At 66.5% G+C, this 25,728-nt stretch overlaps 4 protein-coding genes across 12 annotated transcripts in view; 3 read left to right on the forward strand and 1 right to left on the reverse strand.

Annotated features, from left to right (window-relative positions):
* Positions 1-6,401, forward strand: part of GPATCH8 (G-patch domain containing 8) — a 57,554-nt gene extending 51,153 nt beyond the window's left edge. For all 5 annotated transcript variants that reach the window (XM_075775460.1, XM_075775462.1, XM_075775461.1 and 2 more), the window contains one exon: positions 89-6,401. In XM_075775460.1, coding sequence (XP_075631575.1) covers positions 89-3,938 — 3,850 coding nt within the window. In that variant the 3' untranslated portion in view covers positions 3,939-6,401. The remainder of the gene's footprint in view (positions 1-88) is intronic.
* The window catches only part of CDK5R1 (cyclin dependent kinase 5 regulatory subunit 1), a 122,235-nt gene extending 100,763 nt beyond the window's left edge, over positions 1-21,472 (reverse strand). The window contains exon 1 of the mRNA XM_075775025.1: positions 21,467-21,472. The gene's annotated coding sequence lies outside the window, so the exon portion shown is untranslated. The remainder of the gene's footprint in view (positions 1-21,466) is intronic.
* Positions 8,428-16,530, forward strand: ITGA2B (integrin subunit alpha 2b). Of its 5 annotated transcripts, XM_075775197.1 has the most exons (30): positions 8,428-8,608; positions 8,687-8,829; positions 8,915-9,012; positions 9,095-9,260; positions 9,337-9,386; positions 9,570-9,615; positions 9,795-9,923; positions 10,009-10,056; positions 10,225-10,268; positions 10,371-10,430; positions 10,789-10,841; positions 10,959-11,167; positions 11,339-11,521; positions 11,605-11,650; positions 11,748-11,852; positions 11,990-12,045; positions 12,151-12,302; positions 12,656-12,775; positions 13,754-13,824; positions 13,912-14,059; positions 14,211-14,303; positions 14,405-14,484; positions 14,592-14,672; positions 14,745-14,847; positions 14,920-15,072; positions 15,164-15,274; positions 15,394-15,507; positions 15,723-15,830; positions 15,920-16,042; positions 16,268-16,530. In XM_075775197.1, exons 1-30 carry the CDS (start codon positions 8,451-8,453, stop codon positions 16,361-16,363), a joined length of 3,147 nt encoding a protein of 1,048 aa, XP_075631312.1. In that variant the 5' UTR covers positions 8,428-8,450; the 3' UTR covers positions 16,364-16,530. The 5 variants fall into 5 exon arrangements, 4 of the variants coding, with proteins under 4 accessions (XP_075631312.1, XP_075631310.1, XP_075631311.1 ...); XM_075775195.1 differs by having other exon boundaries at positions 10,959-11,521; XM_075775196.1 differs by having other exon boundaries at positions 10,959-11,521; positions 15,394-15,465.
* FAM171A2 (family with sequence similarity 171 member A2) lies at positions 17,269-25,519 on the forward strand. The gene is made up of 9 exons (XM_075775024.1): positions 17,269-17,463; positions 19,899-20,126; positions 21,646-21,738; positions 21,824-21,982; positions 22,096-22,272; positions 22,394-22,510; positions 22,719-22,845; positions 23,329-24,603; positions 25,433-25,519. The coding sequence occupies exons 1-9, from the start codon at positions 17,364-17,366 to the stop codon at positions 25,485-25,487; spliced, it is 2,331 nt and encodes a 776-aa protein (XP_075631139.1). The 5' UTR covers positions 17,269-17,363; the 3' UTR covers positions 25,488-25,519.
* The last annotated feature ends 209 nt before the right edge of the window (positions 25,520-25,728 follow it).

Consider the following 25,728-nt stretch of genomic DNA (forward strand, 5'->3'; position numbering starts at 1 on the left):
AAAAGACTGTTTTAGATGAGGGGTGAAACCGCCTGCAGAGGTGTACAATGGCAGTCAGCTGTTTCTCTGTTTTACCTCGTTCATACAGTGCTCCTGGAAGTGGACCCATGTTCAGAACCACCACGGTGGCTGTGGATGAGGAAGGTGGAGATGATGATGATTCTGCAGCCAACAGCAGCTCTTTCATCCAGACGACTTCTGGCCAAGCTACAGAGATGACTATGGACAGAGGTTTCCTAAACACTGGACAAGCGGGTGGCACCGTTATGCCAAGCCAAATGCCCATCCAGACAGCGCAAGCGATCAGCTTTGGCATTAAGAGTACTTTGGGAACTCCGCTGCAGAAGATAGGAGTGTCGTTTTCATTTGCCAAGAAGACTCCGGTAAAGCTTGAGACCATAGCTTCTGTTTTCAAGGACCACGTGGAAGAATCGAGTTCTGCAGATGGAGCAAAAGCTGATGAGAGAGGGTCCTCAGATGCAGGGAGCCTGCAGAAATCTGGCGAGGGCGAAAGCACAAGTAATTCTGACAGCAAGGCGGAGGAAGATGACCAACACGACAAAGATAGTGGGTCTCTAGCCACTACGTTATCTAAACTAAAAAAGATGAGACGAGAAGATGGACCAATGGCAGTTGAACCAGAATACTACCACTATATTCCCCCAGCCCATTGTAAAGTAAAGCCTAATTTTCAATTCCTGCTTTTCATGAAGTCTACCGATCAAATGGAAGCTGAAAATGTGAACAAAAAAACCACACATGAAGTTAAAAAGGGCAGTTCTCCAAAACCCAAACCTGGCAAGCACACGGAGAAGGCTGCTGAGAGCACGGGTCAGCAGAAGGAGCAGAGTACTACTGAAACTGCGGCTCAGCAGAGCAAAACAGAACTAAAAGAAGTCCCAGAAAACACGAGTCCGCAGGAGAGCAAGCATCTTGCAGAGAGCAACCTCCCCGAGCCAGACACTACTAAAGAAGTTGCTCAGCCTGTCCCAAGCTGCAAAGATGTTGCTGAAGGACCAAAGCATCCAACGGGACCTTTTTTCCCCGTTCTGAGTAAAGATGAGAGCACGACTCTCCAGTGGCCTTCAGAGCTTCTCATATTCACCAAAGCAGAACCATCTGTTTCATACAGTTGTAACCCCCTGTATTTTGATTTCAAGCTCTCTCGTAACAAAGATGGTAAAGGTAAAGGGGCAGAGAAATCTAAGGACCCGGGGGGTCTTTGTAAAGAAAACGTTCAGAGCACGGAATCTGGCGAGATCAGCAAACCCAAGGAGGCAGAAAGCGTAGCTAACAGTTCTACTCTAAAAATGGAAACCAAATCTCTGTCCTCCTGTGGCTCCCATAACAAGCAGGACTCCAATTTGGCAAGCGTGAGTAAGGGAGAGGGAGAGGACGGTGGTAAAAGCATAACTGGTAAGAGTAAATCTGGAAGATCCCATAAACACAAAAAGAAAAAGAAGCACAAAAAGTCCGGCAAACACAAACGTAAACACAAGGAAGAAGCTGATGAGAAGAGCCGAAAAACTGACCTGGGGGAAGAGAAACCCAAGAAACGGAAAAGACACAGGCACAAAAAAATAAAATCTTCTCTTTCTACTGAATCAGAACGGGCACTAAAAACCGAACTGTCTGAAGACTGTAGCCATTTCCAGAAGAAAAAGTGGTGCTCTCAGGAGTCCCAGAGGAAGTCTCTGTCTGCTGAAGAGGGAAGCAGCGGTAAAAAAGAGGACGGTGGTAACTCCTGCCCGGAGCACGGCAGCAGAAAACACAAGGCTGACCTGCAGCAGTTACCTGCTTCGAGAAGACGGTGTTTGGCTCCTTCCCTGGGCAGGACCAGCCACCGGAGCCGGCAGAGCAGCGGGGACTACGACAGCGACGAGGGCTCTCACAGGAAGCACTGCCGGCAGAAATCCCCGTCGCAGTACAGCGACGATTATGACTCCGGCAGCGACCACTCCAGGAGCCGCTCCAGGTCGGGACGGAGACACTCCTCTCCCAGGTCTTATTCCACCAGCTCTGACGCCTCCTCGGACCACAGCCGGTACAGCCGTCGGAGAAGTTACTCAGATGATAGCTACAGCGATTACAGTGAGAGGTCACGGTGCCATTCAAAGCGGTCCCACGACTCGGAGGATGACTCTGACTACAACAGCTCAAATCACAGATCGAAGCGGCGCAAGTACTCCTCTTCTGAAGATGACTACAGTTCAAGTAGGAGCAGGTCGAGGAGTCGAAGTAGGAGCCGAACCCACCCTCGAGGCAGGTCAAGATCAAGAAGCCGGGGCAGAACACGCAGCAGCAGCTGCAGCCGCAGTCGAAGCAAGAGGAGAAGCCGAAGCGTAACGGGTCGTAGCTGGAAACGGAGCCGCAGCTATAGCAGGGATCGCAGTCGCAGTACAAGAAGCCACTCGCAGAGGTCCCTCTCGCGAAAGGGCTCTCGAGGCCACGAGAGCCCTGAAAAGAGGAGGTCCGGGAGAAGAGACTTCATCAGGTCCAAAATCTATCGCTCGCAGTCTCCTCACTATTTCCGGACAGGCCGAAGTGAAGGATCATCGCTGAAGAAAGAAGACGGCAAAGGAGAGGATCTGAAAGGCTCTGGCTCGCTCTCCCAAAACAGCAGTGGCTCTGGCACAGGGAGGGCCTCAGAAGGCGACTGCAGTCCGGAGGAGAGAAACTCCGTCACTGCAAAACTTCTCCTGGAAAAGATTCAGTCCAGGAAGGTTGAGAAGAAGCCCTGCGTCACTGATGAGATGCTGGCAGGGGCAAACAAGGTGGGCATAAAGCTCAAAGATCCTCCCCAGGGCTACTTTGGCCCAAAACTTCCTCCTTCCTTAGGCAACAAACCGGTTCTCCCCTTAATTGGGAAACTGCCAACCGTTCGAAAACCAAATGCCAAAAGATACGAAGATTCTGGCTTGGAGAGGGGTGAGGAACAAGAGCTGTCCGATTCTGAGGATGTTTCCCAGGGCATTGAGGAGGCTCAGCTGGGCGGCCAGTCTCTCCTGGAAGAAGTGGTGATGGTGATTCAGGACAAAGCTCTGGATGAGCAGAAACGTGACGAACCTGCCGTGGAAATGCCGTCCATTCCCCTCGAAGCACCGGCACTCCCCGAGTGCTTTGGTTCTGGAGATCTGGTCATGCCACACAACTTCCTCTCGGATCCGAGCGACGGCGATGGGCTAGAACCGATGGACGGGGGCAACCAACCGGTCCCCGTGGAAACCGGTATGATGCCCTTAGTTCCAGATGTCGAGCACTTTCCTGGCTACGTGCCTCAGAGTGGGGAGCCGAGCATCGAAGGGGATCGGGAAGGAGGAGAAGACTCCTCTCTAGCACCGCTGGAGAGCCAGCCCATCACTTTTACACCCGAAGAAATGGAGAAATACAGTAAGCTGCAGCAAGCTGCTCAGCAGCACATTCAGCAGCAACTCCTGGCAAAGCAGGTCAAGGCCTTTCCCGCCTCGGCAGCCCTGGCGCCGGCAGCGCCCGCCCTGCAGCCCATCCACATTCAGCAGCCGGCGGCGGCGTCTGCGACCTCCATCACCACCGTGCAGCACGCCATCCTGCAGCACCACGCCGCCGCGGCCGCCGCCGCCATCGGGATTCACCCTCATCCCCACCCCCAGCCTCTCGCTCAGGTTCATCATATACCCCAGCCCCACTTGACACCTATTTCGTTATCCCACTTGACCCACTCGATTATTCCAGGGCACCCGGCTACGTTTCTAGCCAGCCACCCCATCCACATCATTCCGGCGTCAGCTATCCATCCGGGCCCCTTTACTTTTCATCCGGTTCCTCACGCTCTTTACCCAACTCTTCTCGCCCCGAGACCCGCTGCCGCCGCGGCCGCTACAGCGTTACACCTTCACCCTTTGCTGCACCCCATTTTCTCAGGACAGGACTTGCAGCATCCACCCAGTCACGGCACATGAAGGACAAAATGAAGTAACCTTGGAAGAAGGAGAATATTTTGTGTTTTGGGAAGGGGTTGAAGTTGATCCAGCTGGCGGGTGAGGCCTGAGAATTTCTTTTCACTCTTTAGCAGCCAAAGAAGCCAAAGGCTCGAGGGCTGGGTAGCAGCAGGCGGTGGGTCAGTTTGTAAGCGTTGTGTATATCCGCTACGAGGAACTGTCTCGTCCCCGACACCTCCGTGCACGTTGCAGCACTCTGTCCTAGAAGAATCATTTCACCTGCAGACCAGCGAGACACTTGGAGAGGCTTCCCCCCCCCCCCGCCATGGATTCTTGTACTTGGTCATCTTCCTTCTGCCGCCTTGTATATGATAAATGATATTTCAAACACACTACTAGGTCTCTAAAATTAATGAGGTCGTCTAATTAAAATAGCACGATTGAATCCGGCTTGTAATCAGCGTTAAAACATTCAGTAACTGACAGCTGGGGATCCTGGCGAGGAGACTGCGGGAAGGGCAGTGCCGCTCTTGCTTTGGCTGGGCCAGGACCAGTTTTCAGGCGTTACGGGAGATTTCTTGGCACCCTGTTGCTGCATACTTGGAGGTTTGGGGTTTTTTTTTTCTTGATGTGAGAAAGGTGGAAGTAAGATCTTACCTTCAAGCCTAAGAGAGGAGCTTGCACGTGTGGCCGGAGCTCCGGCCCTTCTCCATCCTGCATTAGCGTTCTCCTGCGCGAGGACTGCACCTCGACGCCTCCCGGATATCCTGGACTGGAGAGAGGTTCTTGGTCCGGAGGTTGCTGATTCCACTCTGGGCTTTGACCACTCTTCTTCTGAGATGGGGGAAGGGAAAAAAAAAATAATAATTAAAAAATAAATCATTCTGACTTCCATCTTTTGTGGTGTTGGGAAAGAGGCACTCGAAGGAGAGAGAAGAAAAATCCCTTTAGGAATTGAAGCAATACAGAGGACAGGGGAGAGCGGCCGGGGTATGTAAAGTGTGTTCTTTCCTCTGTAATACTGATGGTTTCCTTATTAATTTATAGGTTTGGATTTTTTTTTAATGTAAAGAATTGCACTGAACTCTGTAAACAAAGATGCTGCTTTTTGTAGCTCATATAAAAAGGTTACATTTGTAGTATACTGCAATAATATTTTTTACAGCCAGTTCTTTTAGTGGTACTTGTTCTGGTGGCTTTTGTGTAAATATGTTTGCTGTAGGTGAAATAAGACACTTGTAAAGGTTCAACTTTATAGTTTCAGCTAGATGCAAAATGACTAAGCATGTATATTTTATCAAGCTCATGTATTTTTGAAGTTTTTATGTACTATAAAATGTAAAAAAAAAATAATCTTCATTTAGCATTTTGCAGAAGAAAAAAAAAAGTGAGACTTGGACTAGACGAGGTGCGCGGACGACAGCGGTGACTCTAACAGCTAATGAATGAATGGCGTCGCCTTGGGAGGCGGGGGGGCTGCCGGATTTTCAGGGGAAGCAGCCTGGGCGTGCTGCGCGCTCCTCAGCTCTGCTAAGGAATCGGCACTGGAGGCAGTCTCGGGAGCGTCAGGAATTTGAAATACCCCCTGGGTTTGGTTTGGGTTTTTTTCCCCTCCCCGGGTTTAAACGGGTGATTTGCAGGTGCCTGCCCGGCTGTGCCACTCGGTGCAGCCTTCGGGTGAAGGAAGAGCCTTTTCATCGGAACCGTTTGCCGTCTTCCACGCTGGGAGAGGTGGTTTAGGATTAATCCGCTGAGGCTGCGCCTGCCCGTGGTGTTCTGTAAGGGATTTCTCTGGGGTTTTTTCTGGCATCGTCCACTGGCTGTGGATAACACTAACCGTGGGAGGCTTCTCCATCCACGAGCTCTTCCCGTTGCGCTGGGATGAGTTGCTGCTGTCTCCACTGACCCGGGTATTTCAGGTTCAGGTCCTTCTCCTTTGCAGGGCTTGATTTTGGAGCAGGCACACTTCCTCCTTACCTGCCGGAGCAGGCAGGAGCAGGCAGGAAGGGGACGCAGAGCCCGTGCCGGCCGTGTGACGTCCCCTTCCCCGTCCTCCCGAAGCGCAGCGCCGAGACCCGGGCGGGGGGCAGAGATGCAACGGATCGAAACCTCTTGGCTTCCTCACTCTTTAAACGAGAAACTTTGCGTTTGAGCGGGTCGGACTGAAACACAACAGTCAAAAAAAAGAAAAAGGGACTCAATTTCTCTGTAAATAATTAACAGAATACAGTATTAATGTCTCAATGCTGAGCTTCATTAGCTTCTAGATTCAATATGCGTGTTCTGGCACCCTTCACGCCGCAGTCAGGGGGTTTTTTGACTTCCAGAATAGTGCTAAAAATAATTAACCTATCATTACTTAACAAGCATAAACAGACTGTATTTAACTTTGTCACATAAGATATATATAAAAATATATATATATGCTGTAAAATGAGGGGAGAAGAAAAACCTTTCTAATAAACCAATGATTTGTGGAAAAAATGTGTGGTTGTGTGAGATGGCTTGGAGCTGCTGTGTCTGATGGCGGTGTAGCCCGGGGCCGTCTTTTTCCTAAAATAACAGTATTGGATGCTCGGTTCATCGAGTAAAGCTGCTTTAATTGGAATACGTTGGTCAGGAGATACTGAGCTGGATACAGAGAAAATACACTCTTAATTTCTTTGGGTTTTTTTTTTTTTTTTAAAAGGACGTTATTTGAGCTGCTCGGCTGCCCCATCTTTCTGCTCCGCGTTCTCCCTCCCGCAGCAGTCGGGTGTCGGGGTGCTGCGCCCACCCTCCCTGGGAGCCGCGGTGGGTGTCGCTGGGTGCCAGGTCAGTCCTGTTCTCAGAGCAGAGGGAGGAGAAAGACCAGCCCCTGCCAGCACGGACCACGCCACCTCTCCGTGGCAGCAGTGGGCTCTTTCAGCCCTCCCTGCATTTTTTTTTGGGGGGTGGGGTGTGTATTTTGCCCCCATCTCCCTCATCCTGACCTGGGTGCAGCCTTGTCCCCGCGCTTGCTTCTGCTGGGAGGTGGCACCGACCCCCGGTGACTGTCAGAGGAGGCGATTGCTCGTGGTGAGCCGTGCCAGCCTCTGCGTTCTGAACTAAACCTCCTGATTCGGGCAAAGGGGGGGAAAAAATAAAATTCAAAGCCCTGAAGGTTGCCAGGGTTGGGGTACGGGATGCAACCTGCCTTTGCCTGGGCCCGTCCTCTCTCGGGTGGCCCTGGAACCGCTTGGCTGGATGAGTGACAGCCTGGAAGTGGTGCAAGAAACAGGAAATTAAGTAATTGGAGGGTGGAAAGAAATATATTCTGGTGTGGGTTTCAGCTGGGTTTGGGTGCTCGCTGCTGCCAGCCAGGGAAGACGCCTCGCAAAGAGAAGCAGCCGCCGCTTGGCGCGGACCCTCGTGCTCAGCACGTTCCTCTGCTGGGGGCCCAGAGCTGAGCTGGGCTCAGCTAAACCCTTCCCAAGCATCAGAGCCCGACAGCCCAGGCTCGACCCGTTTCCCATTGCTCCACGGCAGCCCCTGTCATCCCTGTCTCGCTTCCCACCTGCGGCTTTTGTACCCGGAGTAGATTAAAAGGATGAACCCCCCATTTTTGCGGGGGTGAGGGGGGGGGGGGCTGGCTTGCGGCAAGGTGCTCTGGTGTCTCGGCACCGGGTGGGCAAGGGGAGCCTCCGGCAGCTTGAGCAGCCTTAATTGGGCAAGTTTAAATTAACTCCACAAGTGGGTTAAGCCGAAGGGGACACGTGGGTTTTACTGAGCGGCTCCTACGTCGTCACCGCAGGGCTGGGCCCCGGCAGCTGCCCGAGACACGACTCGGCGTGTGGGGTGACTTTTCCTCTGCTGAGGCCAAGGACCCCCCTTGTTCCCCCCCATGGCACCCACCCCTCGCTGGAGCCGTTTCCCTGCAAAGTGCTGGTGCTCAGCGCCGGTGCTCAGCGCCTGGGCTGCCCCGGCCCTGCTCCTTCCCCTGGGAAGGTTTTGGGGTGTCCTGCTCCCCTGGGAGGGTTTTGGGGTGTCCCTGTCCTGGGGAAAAGGGACAGAGGTTGGTTCCCAGTGCTGGTGGGGAGCCAGGCATCCCCCACCCCCTGTCTGCTCCATCTGGCTGTGGAGGGGACCTTGGGGGACGATGGACGGGGCCGTCCCCCCCCTCCTTCCCTGCCGGGTTTCCGCTGGCCGGGCTGCGGCCGCCTGCACCCCGAGATAGGCATCCGGTGGGGGGCTGGATTCGGCTCGGGCGGGAGGAGGGTGGTGGGCGCGGGGTGTCGTGCTGCTTCCCGCCACGGCCGTGCGTGTGTCGTCCCCGCGGTGGTACTGCCACCCTGCCGTGCCCCTGCTCTGCCAGCCGGGACGGGCACCTCCGGCCCCCAGCCGAAAGCAGCGCGTGACCCCCCCGTACCCCTTTGGCTCCCTGGCAGGAGCGGTTGTGTGCGCGGGGGGGGCCTTCCTGTGTCCCCCGTCCCCGCCGTCCCCAGCTGCATCCCTGAGATAAGCGGGGGACGGGACGGGCTGTGCCGGGGCTGCCGGCCGCATTTTGGGGAGGCGATGGGGGCTGCTGCTGCCCTGCTCCGGGCCCTGCTGCTCCTCGGGGGGCCGTGCTCAGCCCCCACCCTGGGGCTCCTCTGGGACCCCCCTGCCATGTACGAGGGACCCCCCGGCAGCTATTTCGGCTTCGCCCTGGATTTCCACATGACCGAAGGCAGGTAGGGAGACAGCGGGGTGCCGGGGCCGGGCACGACCCCCGTTGCCCCCCACCCTGCCACCCGCTCTGCCCACCCCAGGCCCAGCGTGGTGGTGGGGGCACCCCGCGCCAACACCTCCCAGCCCGGCGTGGATGAGCCCGGCGCCGTCTTCCTCTGCTCCTGGCCCCCCGGCGAGACCCCCGGCGAGACCCCCTGCCGCCCCCTCGCCATCGACACTGCGGGTGCGTGGGTGCCGTGGGATGATGGGTGGGTGCGGGGGGGTGGGGGGTGCTGACCCAGCACGCTCCCCCTCTCCTGCTCCCCCAGGGGACGAAACCGAGACGCAAAACTCCTTGAGGTTCCACACCTACAAGTCACGCCAGTGGCTGGGGGCGTCCGTCACCAGCTGGGACGGCAAACTGGTGGTGAGCGCTCCCGGCGGGTGGGTGGGCACCCTTGGGTGCCCGTGGGGTGGGCACTCACGCCGTCCCCTGTCCCCGTCCCCAGGCCTGTGCCCCGCTGCAGCACTGGAACGTGATGGACAACCAGCACGAGGCTTTCCGCACCCCGACGGGCGCCTGCTACATGGGTGACCCCGGGCTGCGGCACGTCTCCTGGTACTCGCCCTGCCGCGACGAGCTCATGGCCAGCGCCTACCGCAACAGGCACTACGGTGAGGGCGGGCAGGTGGGTGGGTGCTGTGGGTGCCCCCCACCCTCGGTCGGTCTGACCCTGCCCCGTGCCTGCAGAATATGACATGCGCTATTGCGAGATCGGCTTCAGCGCGGCCGTCACCCGGGTGAGATGGGTGCTTGGGGTGCTTGGGGGGACGGGGTTCCCCCTGGGGATGCCCCGGGGGATGCAGGCGGTGTGGCTGGGATGGCACCCGGGTGTTGGGGATGCTGGGGAGGGGGGTGCCGGGAAGGGGGATGCCATGGAGGGGGTGCCCCAGGGTGGATACCGACACCGGCTCATCCCGCAGGACGGCACGCTGGTGCTGGGTGCCCCCGGCGGGTACTACTTCTTGGGTGAGTCCTGCCTGCCGGGCACTGCCACCCAGGGTGGCTGGTCCTGGGGTACTCTCTTCGGGTGGGCACGGCGGGAGGAGGCCCCCCAGGATGGGGGACCCCCATAGGTGCCACCTGCGGCGGGGCGGGTGCCAGCGGGTGCCCTGTCAGTGCCGGTGCCCGACCCCGGTGTCCCCCAGGGCTCCTGTTCGCGGTGAAGGTGGACACCATCCTCACCCGCTTCCTCGGCAAGACGCCGCTGTGGCCCACGCGCCTGGGGCCGCACACGGAGGAGAGGCGGTTCGTGGGCTACGAGGACGGGTACCGGGGTGAGCAGCGGGCGTGGGGCAGCCCGGCCCCGTGGGCAGCTCGTGCCGGGGCACGCCGGCGTCACCGGTGCCCGTCTCCCTGCAGGCTACTCGGTGGCTGTGGGCGAGTTCGATGACAATCCCAAAACCAAAGGTACGGCCGGGCGGGCGCGGGGGCCACGACACCCCCGGGCACCCCTCGCTCCAGGGCGCCGTCCCCTTCCAAGGGCTCTGGGACACGGGTTGTGCCAGCTCGAGTCCTGTCCGTGCCCGTGTCCCCCGCGCGCACCCCGGTGCCGCTCAGGGCTCTCGTCCCCCGCAGAGTGCGTGGTGGGGGTCCCCAACAAGAGCAACACGAGGGGTGAGGTGAGTGGTGCTGGGTGCCCGCTGCCCGGCTGCGTGGGGACGCCCGGTGCTGGGGACCGCCGGGATGGGGACAGGGACGGGGCCTCACGCAGCTCTGGGCAGGTGGAGATCTTAAGCATGGAGGGGACCCTGCCCCGGCTGCACGGCGTCGCCGGGGAGCAGGTACCCGCCCGCCCGGTGCCGGCACCCCGAGGCACCCTGCCCCACTGCCCTGCCACCCCACAGCACCCTTCCCCCGTGTGCCAGCACCCTCCGGCACCCCCAGCACCCTGCTTCCCTGCCCCACCACCCCCAGTGCCCCCCTCGCCCCCCTGCCCCCCCTCCAGCACCCCATGGCTCCCCGGTGCCCACTGCCACCCAGCCCGCTGCCCTGTCACCCTGCGGCACCCGCCTGCACCCCCCAAGTGCTCCATAGCACCCCAGCACCCAACTGCCCCCCCCATCACCCCCCCCCGGTGCCCCCAGCACGACCCTCACCCTGCCCCCCCCCCCCCCCCCGTGCCACCCCCCCCCTTTCCAGGTGGCATCGTACTTTGGGCACGCGGTGGCCGTGGCCGACGTCGACGGGGACGGGTGAGAGCCGGGACTGCTCCCCCCACCCACATCCCCCGTGGCCCCTGGCCTGGCCCACCCCTGGGTGCCCCCCCCAGTGCCCAAACCCAGGGACCTTGACCCCCGTGTTGGGCGCAGGCAGGACGACGTGCTGGTGGGTGCCCCGCTGTACATGGCCCGGCGCCCCGACGGCCAGCGCAGCGAGGTGGGACGCCTCTACCTCTACCTGCGGGGGGGGCAGCGGCCCCTCACCCGGCCCCCCCAGACCCTGACGGGCACCCAGCCCTACGGCCGCTTCGCCGCTGCCATCGCCAGCCTCGGGGACCTGGACAAGGACGGCTACGGCGGTAACACCGGCCTGGCACGGGGGCGGTGGGGGGGGGGGGGCTGTGCCAGGGGACGTGCCGTCCCTCCCCCGGTGACCGATCTATTGGGGAAACTGAGGCAGGAGCACCCGGACGGGTGGCGGTGCCGGGATGGGGCGCCCGGTGGGTGCTCATGTCCCCCTGTGTCCCCAGACGTAGCCGTGGGTGCCCCGTTGGGGGGTGACGGCGGCAGCGGGCAGGTCTTCATCTTCCGCGGGCAGAGCGAGGGTTTGATGCCGGTGCCCACCCAGCGCCTCGACAGCCCCTTCCCCGGCCCGGCCGCCTTCGGCTTTGCCCTGCGCGGTGCCACCGACCTGGACGACAACGGCTACCCGGGTACGGCCCCGCCGCGTGGCCACCGCGGTGGTGCCACCCTGGTGCCACCCGCTCCGTCACCGACCCCCTGCTTGTCCCCGCAGATCTGCTGGTGGGGGCCTACGGGGCGGCCAAGGTGGCCGTGTACCAGTGAGTGCCCGTCCCGCCGGCTCCGGTGGCAGCGCGGCCCCGGGGGGGGGTCCCTGCCCCGATCCCCTGACACCTCAGCTCTGTCCCTGTGTCCCAGGGGACAGCCCGTGGTGGTGGCCCGGACCCAGCTGAGCGTCCCCGACGGGCTGAACCCCAAGGTCCTGGCGTGTGTCCTGCCTGGCTCCGGTGCCCGCGTTAGCTGGTGAGCCGTGTGGTGGGGACACCGCCACGGGGACACCCCCCTGGGGACACTCCCATGGGGACACCATCGGCGTGGGGACATCGCTCTGGGGACGGCGGCAGGTCCCTGAGCACCCCTGGGTGCTGTCCTCCTCGCAGCTTCTCCGTGGTGCTGTGTGTCAGCGTGACGGGCCAGCGCATCCCCCGGGACATCCGTGAGTGCCAGCATCACCCGGGGGGGGGTGGACAAAGGGCACCACGGAGTGTCACCAGGGGTGTCACCGGTGCCACGCTCCCCCCTGCCCGCTGTGCCCTGCCAGGCCTCGACGCCGAGCTGCAGCTGGACCGGCTGAAGCCCAAGCTGTCCCGGAGGGTCCTGCTGCTGCAGGGACACCAGTCGTCCTGGCACGAGGCGCTGGCACTGGCCCCGGGGACACCCCCCCTGTGCCACAACCTCACCGCCTACCTGCGGGTACGGGGACGGTGCCAGCACGGGTGGGGACAGTGGCATCCCCAGCCCCAGGAGGGTGGGCACAGGGATGGGGACAGGGATGGGGACAGCGATGGGGACAGTGACATCCCCAGCCCCAGGAGGGTGGGGACAGGGATGGGGACAGGGATGGGGACAGTGACATCCCCAGCTGGGATGGGGACAGGGATGGGCACAGCAGTGTCCCCAGCCTGGGAAGGTGAGGGACAGGGATGGGGACAGGGATGGGGACAGGGATGGGGACAGGGATGGGCACAGCGGTGTCCCCAGCCCGGGCGGGTGGGGGTCCCGGGGCGCGGTGCTCGCCGGGGTGCTCTGCCCATGGGTGCCCCCAGGACGAAGCCGACTTCAAGGACAAGCTGAGCCCGGTGGCCCTGAGCCTGAGCCTGAGCCTGGAGCTGCCCAGGGGGGCCCCGGGGCTGGTGCTCTACGGGGACACCCTGGTGCAGGCGCAGGTAGGGGGGACGCGGCTGAGCTGGGGACATCGGCGCGGTGCCCCGGGGCGGGCACGTCCCCACGGCTGGACACGCGTGTGGACACCCCCAGCCCGGGGCACCCGCTGCCACCGTTGTGCTCCTGCCCCACGGTCCCCAGCCTGGCCCCGGGGTGCCCAGCCCCTCCTGTTGTCCCCAGGATGTCCCCCCAGTTCCCACGCTGTCCCTGCTCCCGCCTCGGGTTGTCCCTCCAGTGCCCCCCACTGTCCCCAGTGCCCCCTGGGATGTGCCCCCTGCCCGCCCCGTCCCCAGTCCCTCCCTGGCACGTCCCCCCCCGCCCAACCCTCTGTGCTCCCCCTGCTGTCCCCCGTCCCTCCCCGGGATGGCCCCCCCATCCCTGCTCCCTCCTTGGGGTGTCCCCCAGTACCCCCCACCGTCCCCAATCCCTCCCTGGGATGTCCCCTCTGTACCCCCACCATCCCAAATGACTCCCCCAATGTCCCCTCTGTACCCCCCACTGTCCCCAGTGACCCCCCCCAATGTCCCCTCTGTACCCCCCACTGTCCCCAATGACCCCCCAATGTCCCCTCTGTACCCCCACCGTCCCCAATGACTCCCCCAATGTCCCCTCTGTACCCCCCACTGTCCCCAATGACCCCCCAATGTCCCCTCTGTACCCCCACCATCCCCAATAACCCCCCAATGTCCCCTCTGTACCCCCCACCGTCCCCAATGACCCCCCAATGTCCCCTCTGTACCCCCACCATCCCCAATGACCCCCCCCAATGTCCCCTCTGTACCCCCCACCGTCCCCAATGACCCCCCAATGTCCCCTCTGTACCCCCACCATCCCCAATGACCCCCCCCAATGTCCCCTCTGTACCCCCCACCGTCCCCAATCCCTCCCCGGGGTGTCCCCCCAGTACCCCCCGCTGTTGCCAGTGACTCCCCGTCCTGCACCCCCCCACTGTCCCCCTGTCCCCCCCCGGCTCCCCCCAGACCCACATCATACTGGAGGACTGCGGCAAGGACAACCTCTGCGTCCCCGACCTCCACCTGGCCGCCGACACGTGAGCGCCCGGGCGGGTGACGATGGGTGCCCGGTGTCACCCCGGGGTGCTGAGTCCCCGTGTCGTGTGTGTCCCCCCCCCCCAAAGTCCCAGCAGGCGCCTGCTCATCGGGGCGGAGGCCGTGCTGCGCCTGCGCGCCAACGCCAGCAACGCGGGCGAAGGTGCCTTCGAGGCCGAGCTGTGGGTGCAGCTGCCCCCCGGCACCCACTACCAGGCGGCCCGCAGCAGCATCCTGGTGGGTGCCTGGGGTGGGGGTGCGAGGGGGTGCCCGGGATTTGGGGGTGTGTGTGTGTGTGTGTGTGTGTGTGTGTCACGCCCTGCCCTTGGACCGTGCAGGTGCCCAGGGTGGTTGTGTCACTGTCCCCCGCTGTGTCCCCACCCCGCAGGGGCAGGAGAAGCTGAGCTGCAACCCCAGGAAGGAGAACGGGAGCCACGTGGTGCTCTGCGAGCTGGGCAACCCCATGAAAGCGGGTGCCCGGGTAAGGGGCTGTGGGGTCCCTGTGCCCCCCGTGGGCCCATCACCCTGGCGTCAGGGCTGGTGGCAGAAGGTCGCCCACCCACCCTCCCGCCACTCTTCCAGATCACCGTGGACATGGAGCTGAGCGTGTCTGGGCTGGAGGACATGGATGATGCCATCACCTTTCGGCTCCAGCTGCGGAGGTGACGCCGTGCCACCCCCCTGTCCCCTGCCCACCCACGGGACCCGGCCACCCGGCACTTGGTGGCCTGAGCGTGTCCCCGAACTTCACCCCGCCGTGTCCCCGCAGCAAGAACAGCCCCAGCTCCACCAACACGTCGGTGACGGTGACGGTGCCTGTGGAGGCGGAGGCGGCGATGGAGCTGCGAGGGTGAGGGTCTGGGGGGACACGGGGGACGGGGGGGGATGACGTGGGGGGACGCTGAACCCCCTCTTCCACCAGCAACTCCCTGCCTGCCACCACGGTGCTGCCCGCGAGCTGGCACAGGGTGGAGGGCAGCCGGCGGCTTGAGCACCACGGCATCAAGGTGGAGCACGTCTACCAGGTAGGGTGCTGCACCCATGGGTGCTGGGGGGGACTGTCTTCTCCTGGGTGTCACCTCACCGTCCTCCTGCAGCTCCACAACAAGGGTCCCAGCACTGTCAGCGGGGTCACCCTGCGCCTCGCCGTCCCCAGCCAGCTGGGGGGCCGCATCCTGCTCTACCTGTTGGAGCTGGGCACCGAGGGGGGAATGAGCTGCGCCAACCCGCCCGGCCTGAACGCCGAGCAGGTAGGGTGCTGCCTGGGGACCGGCACCCGCCCGCTGGGTGCTGGGTGGCTGTCAAAGTGACGTGCCCCCCCACTCCTTTATCTCCTTCTAGCTGGAGATCTCCCGGCCCACGGGCGCAGCACCCCAAAACGGCACCCACCATCGGGAGCGCAGGGACGTGGAGGAGCTGCGGGGTGCGGGGCTGGAGGAACCCATCCCCGTGGTGAGCGGGTGCTCCCTGGGGACCTGCAGCCCCACGATGGGTGTGGGTCAGGGGGGTGCTCCCCCCCCCCCCCGGGGTGCCAGGGTGGGGGTCAGGGTGACGCCCGCCGTGTCCCGCAGAACTGCAGCAACGCCACGTGCGTGGACGTCGCCTGCTGGGTGCCCAGCCTGGCCAAGGACCAGCGGGTGCTGGTGAGCGTCCGCGCCCTGCTCTGGATGGACACCCTGCAGCAGGTAGCGGCCCCCGCTGGGGACGGGGACGGGACGGGGGTGGTGCTGCGTCCCTAGGGTGTCCCCACCACGTCCCCTCCTGCGTGGTGGTCCCCAGCAGCCCTGGGGACGCCGGGTGCGGGGTCACGACTGCTCCGTTGGCTGCCAGCACCTGCGATGCCGCGTCCCCCCCGCGTGTCCCCGCGCGTCCCCACGTCTGTCCCCACGTCTGTCCCCAGCGGGAGCACCTCCTGAAGCAGTACCTCATCCAGTCGCGAGCCTGGTTCAACACCTCGGCCATGCCCTACCACGTCCAGCCCCGCGTCCTGCCCGCCGGAGAGGCCACGGTAGGGCGGGCACGGGCACAGGGCCGTGGGGACGGGTCGTGGTGGCGGCGGTGTCACCCGCTCGGTGTCACCCACCCGTCTCTCCGCAGGCTGTCACCGAAGTGGTGCGCGCCAGCCCCGGGGGCGAGGGGGCCGTGCCGGTGTGGTGGGTGGTGCTGGGGGTCCTCGCCGGGATCCTGCTCCTCACCCTCCTCATCCTCCTCATGTGGAAGGTGAGCAGACGGGGTGGGGACACGCCGGGGACACCGGTGACACTCCGCCACGGCGGTGGGACCCTGATGGCACTGGAGGGACCCGTGGAACGGGGAGCCCAGCCCTGGGGGTGGGGGCTGCGGGCACAGGGTAGGGGACAGCACCTGGGGTGATGTCATAGGGTCCCCCAGGGGTGATGCCGTGGGGTCCCCCGGGGCCGGGCTGTCACCGTGTCCCTCTTCCAGACGGGTTTCTTCAAGAGGACGCGGCCACCCGCCGAGGAGGACATGCAGGAGCTGGCGCCCGGCCAGGCCCAGGAGCCGGGGGATGCCCAGGGCTAGCGGGGTCCCCCTGGGTGCCCCCCTGCGTGTCCCCCTCCCTGGCATGTCCCCCAGCCCAGCCCCCACGTCCCCAGCACCTCTGGGTGCCCATGGGACACAGCACCCCTGGGTGCCTGTGGGCTCCAGCACCCCACTGCTGCCCCCGGACAATAAATCTCTGCCTGGCACCGTGGCGGTTCCCGTGGGGTGACATGGGGGTGCCCCCCCCCAGGACCTCTGCTGGGGGGCCTGGGGAGGGGCCAGGACACACGTGGGGGTGAATAGGGGCCTTTTGGGGACCCCCCATGCGCCTTTCGGGGTGCCCCAGAGGCCCGTGTGCCTCCGCACAGGCCCTGGCGGGTGGGTGCTGGGGGGCAGGAAATGGGGGTTCGGGGGGGGTGGGGGGTGCCAGGGCTGGGGGAGGTGGGTGTGGTGGGGGGCGGTGCCGGGGGTCCCTCCTGGGGGGCTGGGCCGGTGCTGGGGGGTCGGGACCGGCTGGTTGGTGCTGGGGGGGGTCAGTGTTGGGGGGCCGGTGTGGTACCGGGGGGCAGACCCGGGGTGCGGTACCGGGGGGGGGGCGGGGGGCATCAGGGCGGGGATGCTGCTGGGGGGGGGGGGGTCAGTCCCGGGATGCCGGTGCCGGTACCGGGGGCTGATACCGGGAGCCCGGGGCGGTACCGGGGCCGGGTGCTGGTACCGGGGTCCAGTCCCGGGGCTCGGGGTGGTACCGGGGGTGGGTACCGGGGCCGGGTGCCGGTACCGGGGTCAGTCCCGGGATGCCGGTGCGGTACCGGGGCCCGGTCCGGGGGGTCCGGGGCGGTGCCGGGGGTGGGTCCGGGGGGGGGGGGGGGTCCGGGGCGGTGCCGGGGGTGGGTGCCGAGGGTGGGTGCCGGGGCCGGGGCGGGGCGGGCGGCCGTGCCCGGCGGCTCCGGCAGGTGGAGCCCGGTCCCCGCGGCGGCGGCGGGCGGAGCGGGCCGGGCCGGGCGGGCCGGGCATGGCGGGGTAACGGCGCGGAGCGACCATGCGGCCCCGCCGCCTCCTGCCGCCGCTGCCGGTGCTGCTGCTGCTGGTGGCCGCGGGCGGGCGGCGGGCGCGGGGCGCGGCGGAGCCGGGAGCTCACGGTGAGAGCGGCCTTTGTGTGCGGGGGCGGCGGGGGGGAGGCGGGGGGGAGGTGCCCGCCCCCGCCCCGACCCGCCCCGACCCCCGCCCCGACCCCCGCCGGCCCCTCCACCCCCCCCCGGTCCCCGCCTGCCGGATCCCCATCCCGCCGCGGACCGACCCCCCCCCCCATCCCCGTTCCCGCCCCCCCCCCGCCCCGCTCCCCCCTCCCCGAGGTTCTGGCTACCGGGTTTGGGGTGCTGGGGGGGGGGGGGGGGTCCTGGGGAGCGCCTGGGGGTGCGGCGGGGTGGGGGGGGGGGGGGTCGTGGGCAGAGCGTGGGGGTGCGAGAGGGTGGGGGTGGTCTGAGGGTGCAGGGTGGTGGGTGGGGGGGTCCTGGGCAGTGCCAGGGGGTGCAGCGTGATGGGTGGGGGTGCTGGGCAGAGCTTGAGGGGGCAGGAGGTTGGGGGGGGGGTGCCAGGCCGTGTGTGGGGGGGTGTGATGGTGGGGGGGTGGTCTGGACAGAGCTTGGGGGTGCGGGAGGGTGGGGATGGTCTCAGGCCAAGGGGTGCAGGATGGTGGGTGGGGGGGTCCTGGGCAGTGCCGGGAGGTGCAACATGGTGGGTGGGGGTCCCAGGCCAGGGGGTGCAGGATGTGGGTGGGGGTCCCGGGCGGTGCCGGGAGGTGCAGCATGGTGGGTGGGGGTCTCAGGCCAGGGGGTGCAGGAGGGAGGGTGGGTGGGTTGGGGTCCTGAGCAGCACCCGGGGGTGCAGGATGGTGGGGGGCATCCTGTGTCGGGTGCGGGGGTCACCCATTGCAGGCACCTCTGCCTGCTCCCGGCAGGCAGGGTGGGCCTTGGGGTGCTGCGTGCCACTTTGGGGTCCCCGTGGATCCCCGGGACCCCCTGTCCCCAGCCCTCCTGGCAGTGTCCCCGTGCCAGGGGAAGGTGGGGTGAGGGGGGTCCCTGACCCTGGCACGGCCGTGGCCCCGTCCTGCCCGCACAGCTCAGCTCGCTGGCGGTGTCACCTGTGCCCGTCCCGGTGGGGTGGCAGCGGTGACGGCCGCAGGGCCAGATGCCTGTCGTCCGTCCCCCCCCCCGCCCCCCAGGGCCCGGCACCCCCTGCCCCACCCATCATGGGGCTGTGGGGTCATACTGGGAGGCACTGGGAAGGCAGCGGGCCCTGCGGTGGCCGTGCCACTGGCTGGGCACCCCTTGGCCGTGGTGGGGGACTCGCGCCCATGGAGGCAAAGAGTGAGGAGGGGGGAGGCCGTGCCCCCCGTGCTGGGGGGGGGGGGGGGGGCCCCTTGGCCCCCCTCTCCGGAGGACACCGGGGTGGCCCTTGGTGCCAGCTGTCCCTCGGCAGCTGCGGGTGGATGGCGTGTGGCCGCGGGGACATTCCTGCCCCCGAGGTGCCGGCTGTCCCTGCTATGTGGGGGGACGCCCCCGGTCCCCCCCACGCCTGACACCCCCCTCGCACCCAGCGCATCGCTGAAGCAGCTGCTGCAAATTCCTCCCCTCGCCCATTGCCACATCTGGGCAACATCTGGGCTGGGGGGGGTGGGGGGGTGGCAGGGGTTGGGCTTCCCAGTGGCGCGGGGGCTTTTGGGGGGCAGGATGCCGCCGGGGGGGGACGCAGGGTCCCGAAAGCGCTCGGGGCCGCGGGATGAAGGAGGTCGTTGCCAGGGTGATGGCGCCCGAGCCGGGCTGGCTGCCAAGGGCTGCGGGCTCATGTGCAGGATGGCGCTGGCACGGGGCACGGGGGGGCCCAGGGACACGGGGGGGGGGGCGGTGTGGGGTCCCCCCCAGCCCTGCCCATCCCTGCCTGGTGTGGGGGGCTGGAGTGGGGGACCCGTCCCTGGGCTGCCGGTGGGGCCCACCGGGGTGGAGACGCCCCAAACTCGTGACACGTGTGAGTCGCACCCCCGGGGGGAGCAGCCCTGGCTGGCCCCTCGTGGAGGGACACGACTGGGTGCACCCACCCGTGTGGGCATGGCACCCTGGGCCAATAACCCCCCTGTCCTCCCGCTTTGGGGGGCACAGAGAGGGCCAGAGGGGTGATGCCCACACCCCCAGGACGGTGCCCACAACCTGCAGCGAGGCGCCCGCTACCTGCTGGGGTGGTACCCGAGACCGTACTGGGGTAGTGCCCCCCACCCTGGTGGGCTGGTGCCCATGACCTGCTGGGGTGGTGGCCGTGACCCCCTGCGATGGGTCCCACCACCCTGCTGAGATGGGTCCCCCCCCACCCTACAGGGCTGGTGCCCATGACCCACCAGGATGGGTCCCCCCACCCTACAGGGATGGTGCCCGTGACCTCCTGGGACGGTGGCCGTGACCCCCTGCGATGGGTCCCCCCACCCTGCTGAGATGGGTCCCCACCCACGGGGCACTCTTAGTGGGGGGGCTCATTGTCACGTGCCCCCCATGCCCGCACCCACACGTCACCCGTGTCCCCGCAGAGGTGCTGCTGAAGGTGCAGGTGTACGAGAGCGGGACGCTGGCCCCGCTGGCCCAGGCCACCCTGGAGGTCTTTGGCAACCGCAGCTCGCTGGCGGCCGGCACCACCGACCACGAGGGCGCCGGCGTCCTGCCCGTCCCCTACCGCCTGGGCACTTGGGTCCTCGTCACCGCCGCCCGCCGTGGCTACGTCCCTGCCTCTGTCCCCTGGCGTGTCAACAAGCTGCCGCGTGAGTGACCGGGACCCCCGGCCCTTATGGGGGACCCCAACCCCTTACTGGGGGGGCTCTGAGCCCTTATGGGGGTCCCCAAGCCTTTACTGGGGGACCCCTGATGCCTCACCGGGTGGCTCATATGGAGGGTCCCCAGTCCCTTCCTGGGGGGGCTCTCAGCCCTGATGGGGGACCCCAATCCCTTCCTGGGGGGCTCTGAGCCTTTATGGGGGGCCCTGAATCTTCACTGTGGGAGCTGGTTCCTTGTGGGGGACCCCGATCTCTTATAGGGGCCCTGACCCTTTACTGGGGGAACTGGTCCTTTACTGGGGGCCTCAATCCCTTATGGGGGGGCCCAAGTCCTTAATGGGGTCCCTCATTCCTCACTTGGTGTGGGGGGGCTCCAGTCTCTTACTGGGACCCCAATCCCTTCCTGGGGACCCCAAAGGGCTTTTGGGGGAGGGGGGGGTGTCCCTTACAGAGGAGCGTTTGGGGGGGTCCGGCCCCTTTGGGAGGGGATGGCCATGTCCTGGTGGCCCTGAAGTGCCTCCGTCCCAGGGCGGGGGGGGGGGGCGGGGGGGGGGGGGGGCGGGGGGGGCACCCTGGGCTGGGTGCCAGCCCTTGTCCCCAGGGCCATCGCGGAGCAGGGGGGGAGCGTGAGGCGGCATCGATGGGGTCACCTTGCTGGGGGGGGCGGGACGCGTGGGAGCGCTCAGCGGGGGGGGCGTGCAAGGATGGGGGGTGCCCAGGGATGGGGGTGCAGGGGTGGGGGTGCAGGGGTGGGGGGTGTGCAGGGGTGGGGGTGCAGGGATGGGGGGTGTGCAGGGGTGGGGGGGTGCCCAGGGATGGGGGTGCAGGGGTGGGGGTGCAGGGGTGGGGGGTGTGCAGGGATGGGGGTGCAGGGATGGGGGGTGTGCAGGGATGGGGGGGGTGCCCAGGGATGGGGGTGCAGGGGTGGGGGGTGTGCAGGGATGGGGGGGGTGCCCAGGGATGGGGGTGCAGGGGTGGGAGGTGCAGGGATGGGGGTGCAGAGGGATGGGGGTGCCCAGGGATGGGGGTGCAGGGATGGGGGTGCGCAGGGATGGGGGTGCATGTGGTGGGTGGGGCTGGGGATGTGGGTGGGGAGCAGGGGGTGTGCCAGAACCGGGGAGCCCTGGGGACTTGGGGTGTGCAGGGGTGTGCCAGGGCATGGTGGCACACAGGGGTTGGGAGGCAGGGAGGGGTGCAGGGATCAGGCTGGGGGTGTGTGCAAGGACTGGGGTGTGCAAGGGTTGGGGGGTGTAAGGACTGGGGACGTGCATGGGCACGCCAGGGCTGGGCTGCGTGCAGGGCTGGGGGTGTGCAGGGGGTGCCCCCACCCTGCCCGCTCCCTGCCACCACCTGTCCCTCCCTGTCCCCATCCCTGTCCCCCCCCCACCATGTCCGGGATCTGCTGGGCCCATCCCCCCCCATCCATCCTCCCCACCCTCCCCCAACTTGGGGAGCCGTGTGCGTGCATGTGCGTTTTTGGGGTACCCCCATCACCCCCCCTTTGCAGTCTACGCCTCCATCAGCCTCTACCTGCTCCCCGAGCGCCCCGCCACCCTCATCCTCTACGAGGACCTGGTCCAAATCCTCCTGGGATCCCCAGGTGAGCAGCGGGGATGGAGCTGGGGGGGGGGGGTGACACCACCACCCTCGGGTGCTGCCACCCTCCCTGTCCCCCCCCCCCCCAGGTGCCCGGGGGCAGCCGTGGGCGCAGTTCCCGCGACGGGCAGCCCGCCTGCCCCGCAGCTCCACGTACAGCCAGCTCGCCGCGTCCCTCACCGCCGCCACCGGCCCCAGCCTGGCCCGCGCCTTCCCCGCCTTCCTCGGGGCCGAGCAGGACGGCAGCGGTACGGGAAGGGGGGGACACCCACACGTACACCCCCCGGGGGACTTGAGGGGGACACCGGGGACGCCCCAGGAGGGTGTCCCATGGGTATGTCCCCGTCGCTTGTCCCCGCAGCCAATGCCACCTGGCTGGAGCTGGCGCCCGTGGCGGCTCTCAGCGTCCATCTCTTCACTGGGAACGGGACGGAGGTGCCGCTGGCCGGCCCCGTCCATCTCTCCGTCCCTTTGGCACCCGACGTCGGGCCCGTGGTGGCCACCAGCGTGCCGGCCTGGAGGTTTGACCCCAAGAGCGGTGAGTGCCAGCTGGTGGGGGTGGCAGAGGGGTGGCAGAGGGGATGGCGGGGGGGGGGGGGCATGGTGGGTGTGATGAGTTTGGGGGGGGTCTCAGCCCACCTCGATGTGTCTCCCTGCAGGGCTGTGGGTGCGTAACGGGACGGGGCTGATCCGTAAGGAAGGCCGGCAGCTCTACTGGACCTTCGTCTCCTCCCAGTTGGGATACTGGGCAGCAGCTCTGCCCTCTCCCACCACAGGTAGGGTGACACCCCTGGGTGCCCCCAGCCCGGGTCCCGCTGTCCATGGCGACATCCGTGGGGATGGGCTGTCCTGGGGGGTGGCAGCACCCCGGGGTGTGTGTGGGGGGAAGGACACCCATCCCATGGGGTGCTGGTGGGTGCAGCCCTCGGGGTGCTGTCGTGGTGGGGGGGTGCCCGTGCCCTGTCCCACCCCGCTGTCCCCCAGGGCTGGTGGCGATGGCGGCGGGCGTGACGGACATCACCACCTACCACACCATCTTCCTGCTCACCATCCTGGGCGCGCTGGCCCTGCTCGTCCTCATCCTCCTCTGCCTCCTCATCTACTACTGCAGGTCGGCACTCCCACCCGGCACCCTCGGGTCCCGACCACGGCTTGGGTGGGGACACACACCCACACACACACATTGCCCGCCCGGCACCCTTGGGCATCCTACAGCTGGGTATGGGGGGGCACTGCCTGCCTGGCACCCCTGGGTGCCCTGTACCTGGCTGTGGGGGAGCCACCACCCCTTGGCACCCCCAGGTGCCCTATAGCTGCTTTGTGGTGGTGGTGGGGCAACCACTCCCCAGCACCCTTGGGTGCCCTGTAGCTGGATTTGGGGTGGGGGGGCACCACTCCCCAGCACCCTTGGGTGCCCTGTAGCTGCTTTGGGGGAGGAGCACCCCCCTGCCCCCCCCCCCAGTGCCCCACAGCTGGCCGGAGCCCCCTCCCAGCCCTTACCGTGGGTGAGGGAGGTGGATGGGGTGGGGTCCCCAGTACCCCCCCTCACCCCCCCCGCCCCGGGGTGACCCCGCCACTGTCTCCCTCCCCGCAGGCGGCGGTGCCTGAAGCCGCGGGCGCAGCACCGCAAGCTGCCGCTGCCGGGGCCGCTGGACGCTGCCCGCCGGGACCAGGCCACCTCGGTGTCCCAACTGGACCTGCTCTGCGCCGGCAGCCACCTGGAGACGGCGTCCTCGGCGGGGGACACCGACCTGCCCACCCCCGGGTTACCCCCCGCTAACCGTGACCTCCCCGCCGCCCGGCCGGACTTCTTCCAACCGCCGGCCCCCCCGCAACTCCGCGCTGGCCCCCGGACCCCCGCCGGTACCCTGGCCCCCCGCCGCCGCCAGCCCCCCGCGCCGGAGGACTATGGGCGCCCCGGCGAAGCCTTCGGCCTCAGGGCCGCCCGCTCGGTGGACGGGCTGCAGCCGCCGGACGAGCATCCCCGGGGGACCCCGGCTTTCCCCCCCCGGCCCCCCTCGCCCCCGGTGTTTTCCCGTTACGGGGGGCAGCCGAGCGAGCACCCCCTGCCCGAGCCCCCCCCCCGCCCGCCCTCGCTTGCCCCCCCGGGTCCCCTCCTCCTCTGCGGCCCCCTGGACCGGGGTGGGGGGCCGGAGGATGTCTACCGGGGGGTGATGCCCACCCTCCTCATCCCCGCCCGGTACATGCGCCTGGCCCCCGGCGAGCCGGAGGGTCCCCCCGAAACCGATGGGGGACCCGGTTCGACGGTGGCGACGGCCACCCCGGCGCCCCCCCCACCCGCCGGGCAACCGTTCGAGGAAGGGGAAAACTGGGGGGCAGCTCGCGCCCCCCAACCGGTCAGCGGCTCGGTGGCCATCCCGGTGCTGCTGGACGGGTCGGCGGTGGCCCAGCTCAACGGGGAGCTGCAGGCGCTGGCGGGGCAGCAGTTATTAGAATTGGGGGGGCCCCCCCCTCCCAGAGCTTGGTTCGTCTCCCTGGACGGCCGTTCCTCCCAGGTCCGACATTCCTACATCGATCTGCAGGGCGGCGAGAGGGGGTCCGGCCCCGCGCCCCCCACCCGCCTCCCCCGGGGAGTCGGAGGTGGGGGGGAGGATGGAGGGACCCGGCCCCCCCTTCCCGTCGCCTCCCCCGAGGACAGCTCGCTGGCCCCCTTGCTGGAGGCGGGGAGCGGGGGGCGGCGCGGCGGGGGCAGCGGGCGCAGCAGCGCTAGCGAAGCCCCCCGAGACTCCCTGACCAGCCCCGAGGAGGAGGCGCTGGCCGAAGCGGGCGACGGGGGCGACGAGGGGGGCGACCGTAAAAGCCCCTGGCAGAAGCGAGAGGAGCGGCCGCTGATGGTCTTCAACGTCAAGTGAGTGGTGAGGGGGGCTGGGGGAGTGGGGGTGGGGGGGGCTGGGGGACCCCGGGAGTGGCTGGGTGGTGGGGACACTGCTGCTGTCACCTGTCCTGCTGCTGCCCCCAGGCACCGCCATCCCACCACACCGTCCTGTGCTGCCGCTGTCATCCTGTCCCACCGCTGCCCAGCCCAGCGCCACGCCGGCCCACCACCATCATCCCATCCCGTCCCACCACCATCCCATCCTGTCACCATCCCATCGCACCCCCATCCCATCCCACCATCATCCCAATCCCCTCCCCATCCCACCACGGTCATCCCATCCCACCCCACCACCATCCTGTCACCATCCCGTCCCACCACCATCCCCATCCCATCCCATCCCCATCCCATCCCGTCCCACCACGCCATCCCACCACTCTCAGCCTGTCCTGCCGCCATCCCATCCCACCAGTCACCCCAGCCCACCACCACACCACCCCCCCCCCCCGCTGTCCCTTTCTGTCACTGTCCCATCCCGTCCCACCCTGCCCCTCGTCCCCATGCCCCCCCCAACCCCCCCACTACCAAGGGGGGGGCAGAGGGACAAGCCCTGGGCCACCTGTGTGTGTCCCCCCCCACCTCGTGCCACCCAGCCCTGCCGCATGGGGTCCTGCTGCCTCTGCCCCCCCCCCCCCGGGTCCCCCTACCGTGACATTGCCATTAACGGGGGGGTGGTGTGTGGGGGGGGGTGTGGGGGGTGATTTCTTTTGGGGGAGGGGGTGTGTGGCGGTGATAACTGCATGTCTCGCCCATTGCCCCCCCCCCAAGTCCTGAGGCATGTCCCCCACTTGTGTCCCTGCAGGGCGGGGGGGGCCGGCAGTGCCCCCCGAGCCAGCGGTGCCTCCAAGCTGCCGTAGAAGCTGGGGGCGGGGTGGGGGGGGTGGGGGGGCCCTGTCCCCCCCCCATCATCCCCCCCCCCCCCCCAGCCCTTGGCTGGGGATTTTACTCGTGTTTCTAAACGTTTTCTATGTGGCGAGGATGAAGAGGGGCCAGCGGGGGGGCCAGGCCGGCGGTGGGGGGACATGGGGACACCCCCCCCCCCCCCCCCCAGCACTGCCTGCACCCGGCTGGGCTGGGCAGGGAGCTGCTGCCTGCGCC

Source organism: Balearica regulorum, chromosome 24, assembly GCF_011004875.1.
Source record: "Balearica regulorum gibbericeps isolate bBalReg1 chromosome 24, bBalReg1.pri, whole genome shotgun sequence".
Classification (NCBI taxonomy): Eukaryota; Metazoa; Chordata; class Aves; order Gruiformes; family Gruidae; genus Balearica; species Balearica regulorum.

What these genes read in the sequence shown, in the direction of transcription:
- FAM171A2 (XM_075775024.1), top strand. Translation starts at nt 17,364, where the DNA reads ATGCGGCCCCGCCGCCTCCTGCCGCCGCTGCCGGTGCTGCTGCTGCTG. An exon ending in GAGGTTTGACCCCAAGAGCG is followed by an intron (nt 22,273 to 22,393) that starts GTGAGTGCCAGC and finishes GTCTCCCTGCAG; the next exon opens with GGCTGTGGGTGCGTAACGGG. An exon ending in CTGATGGTCTTCAACGTCAA is followed by an intron (nt 24,604 to 25,432) that starts GTGAGTGGTGAG and finishes GTGTCCCTGCAG; the next exon opens with GGCGGGGGGGGCCGGCAGTG.
- ITGA2B (XM_075775195.1), top strand. Translation starts at nt 8,451, where the DNA reads ATGGGGGCTGCTGCTGCCCTGCTCCGGGCCCTGCTGCTCCTCGGGGGG. An exon ending in CGGCGGGTACTACTTCTTGG is followed by an intron (nt 9,616 to 9,794) that starts GTGAGTCCTGCC and finishes GGTGTCCCCCAG; the next exon opens with GGCTCCTGTTCGCGGTGAAG. An exon ending in TCCGGTGCCCGCGTTAGCTG is followed by an intron (nt 11,853 to 11,989) that starts GTGAGCCGTGTG and finishes TCCTCCTCGCAG; the next exon opens with CTTCTCCGTGGTGCTGTGTG.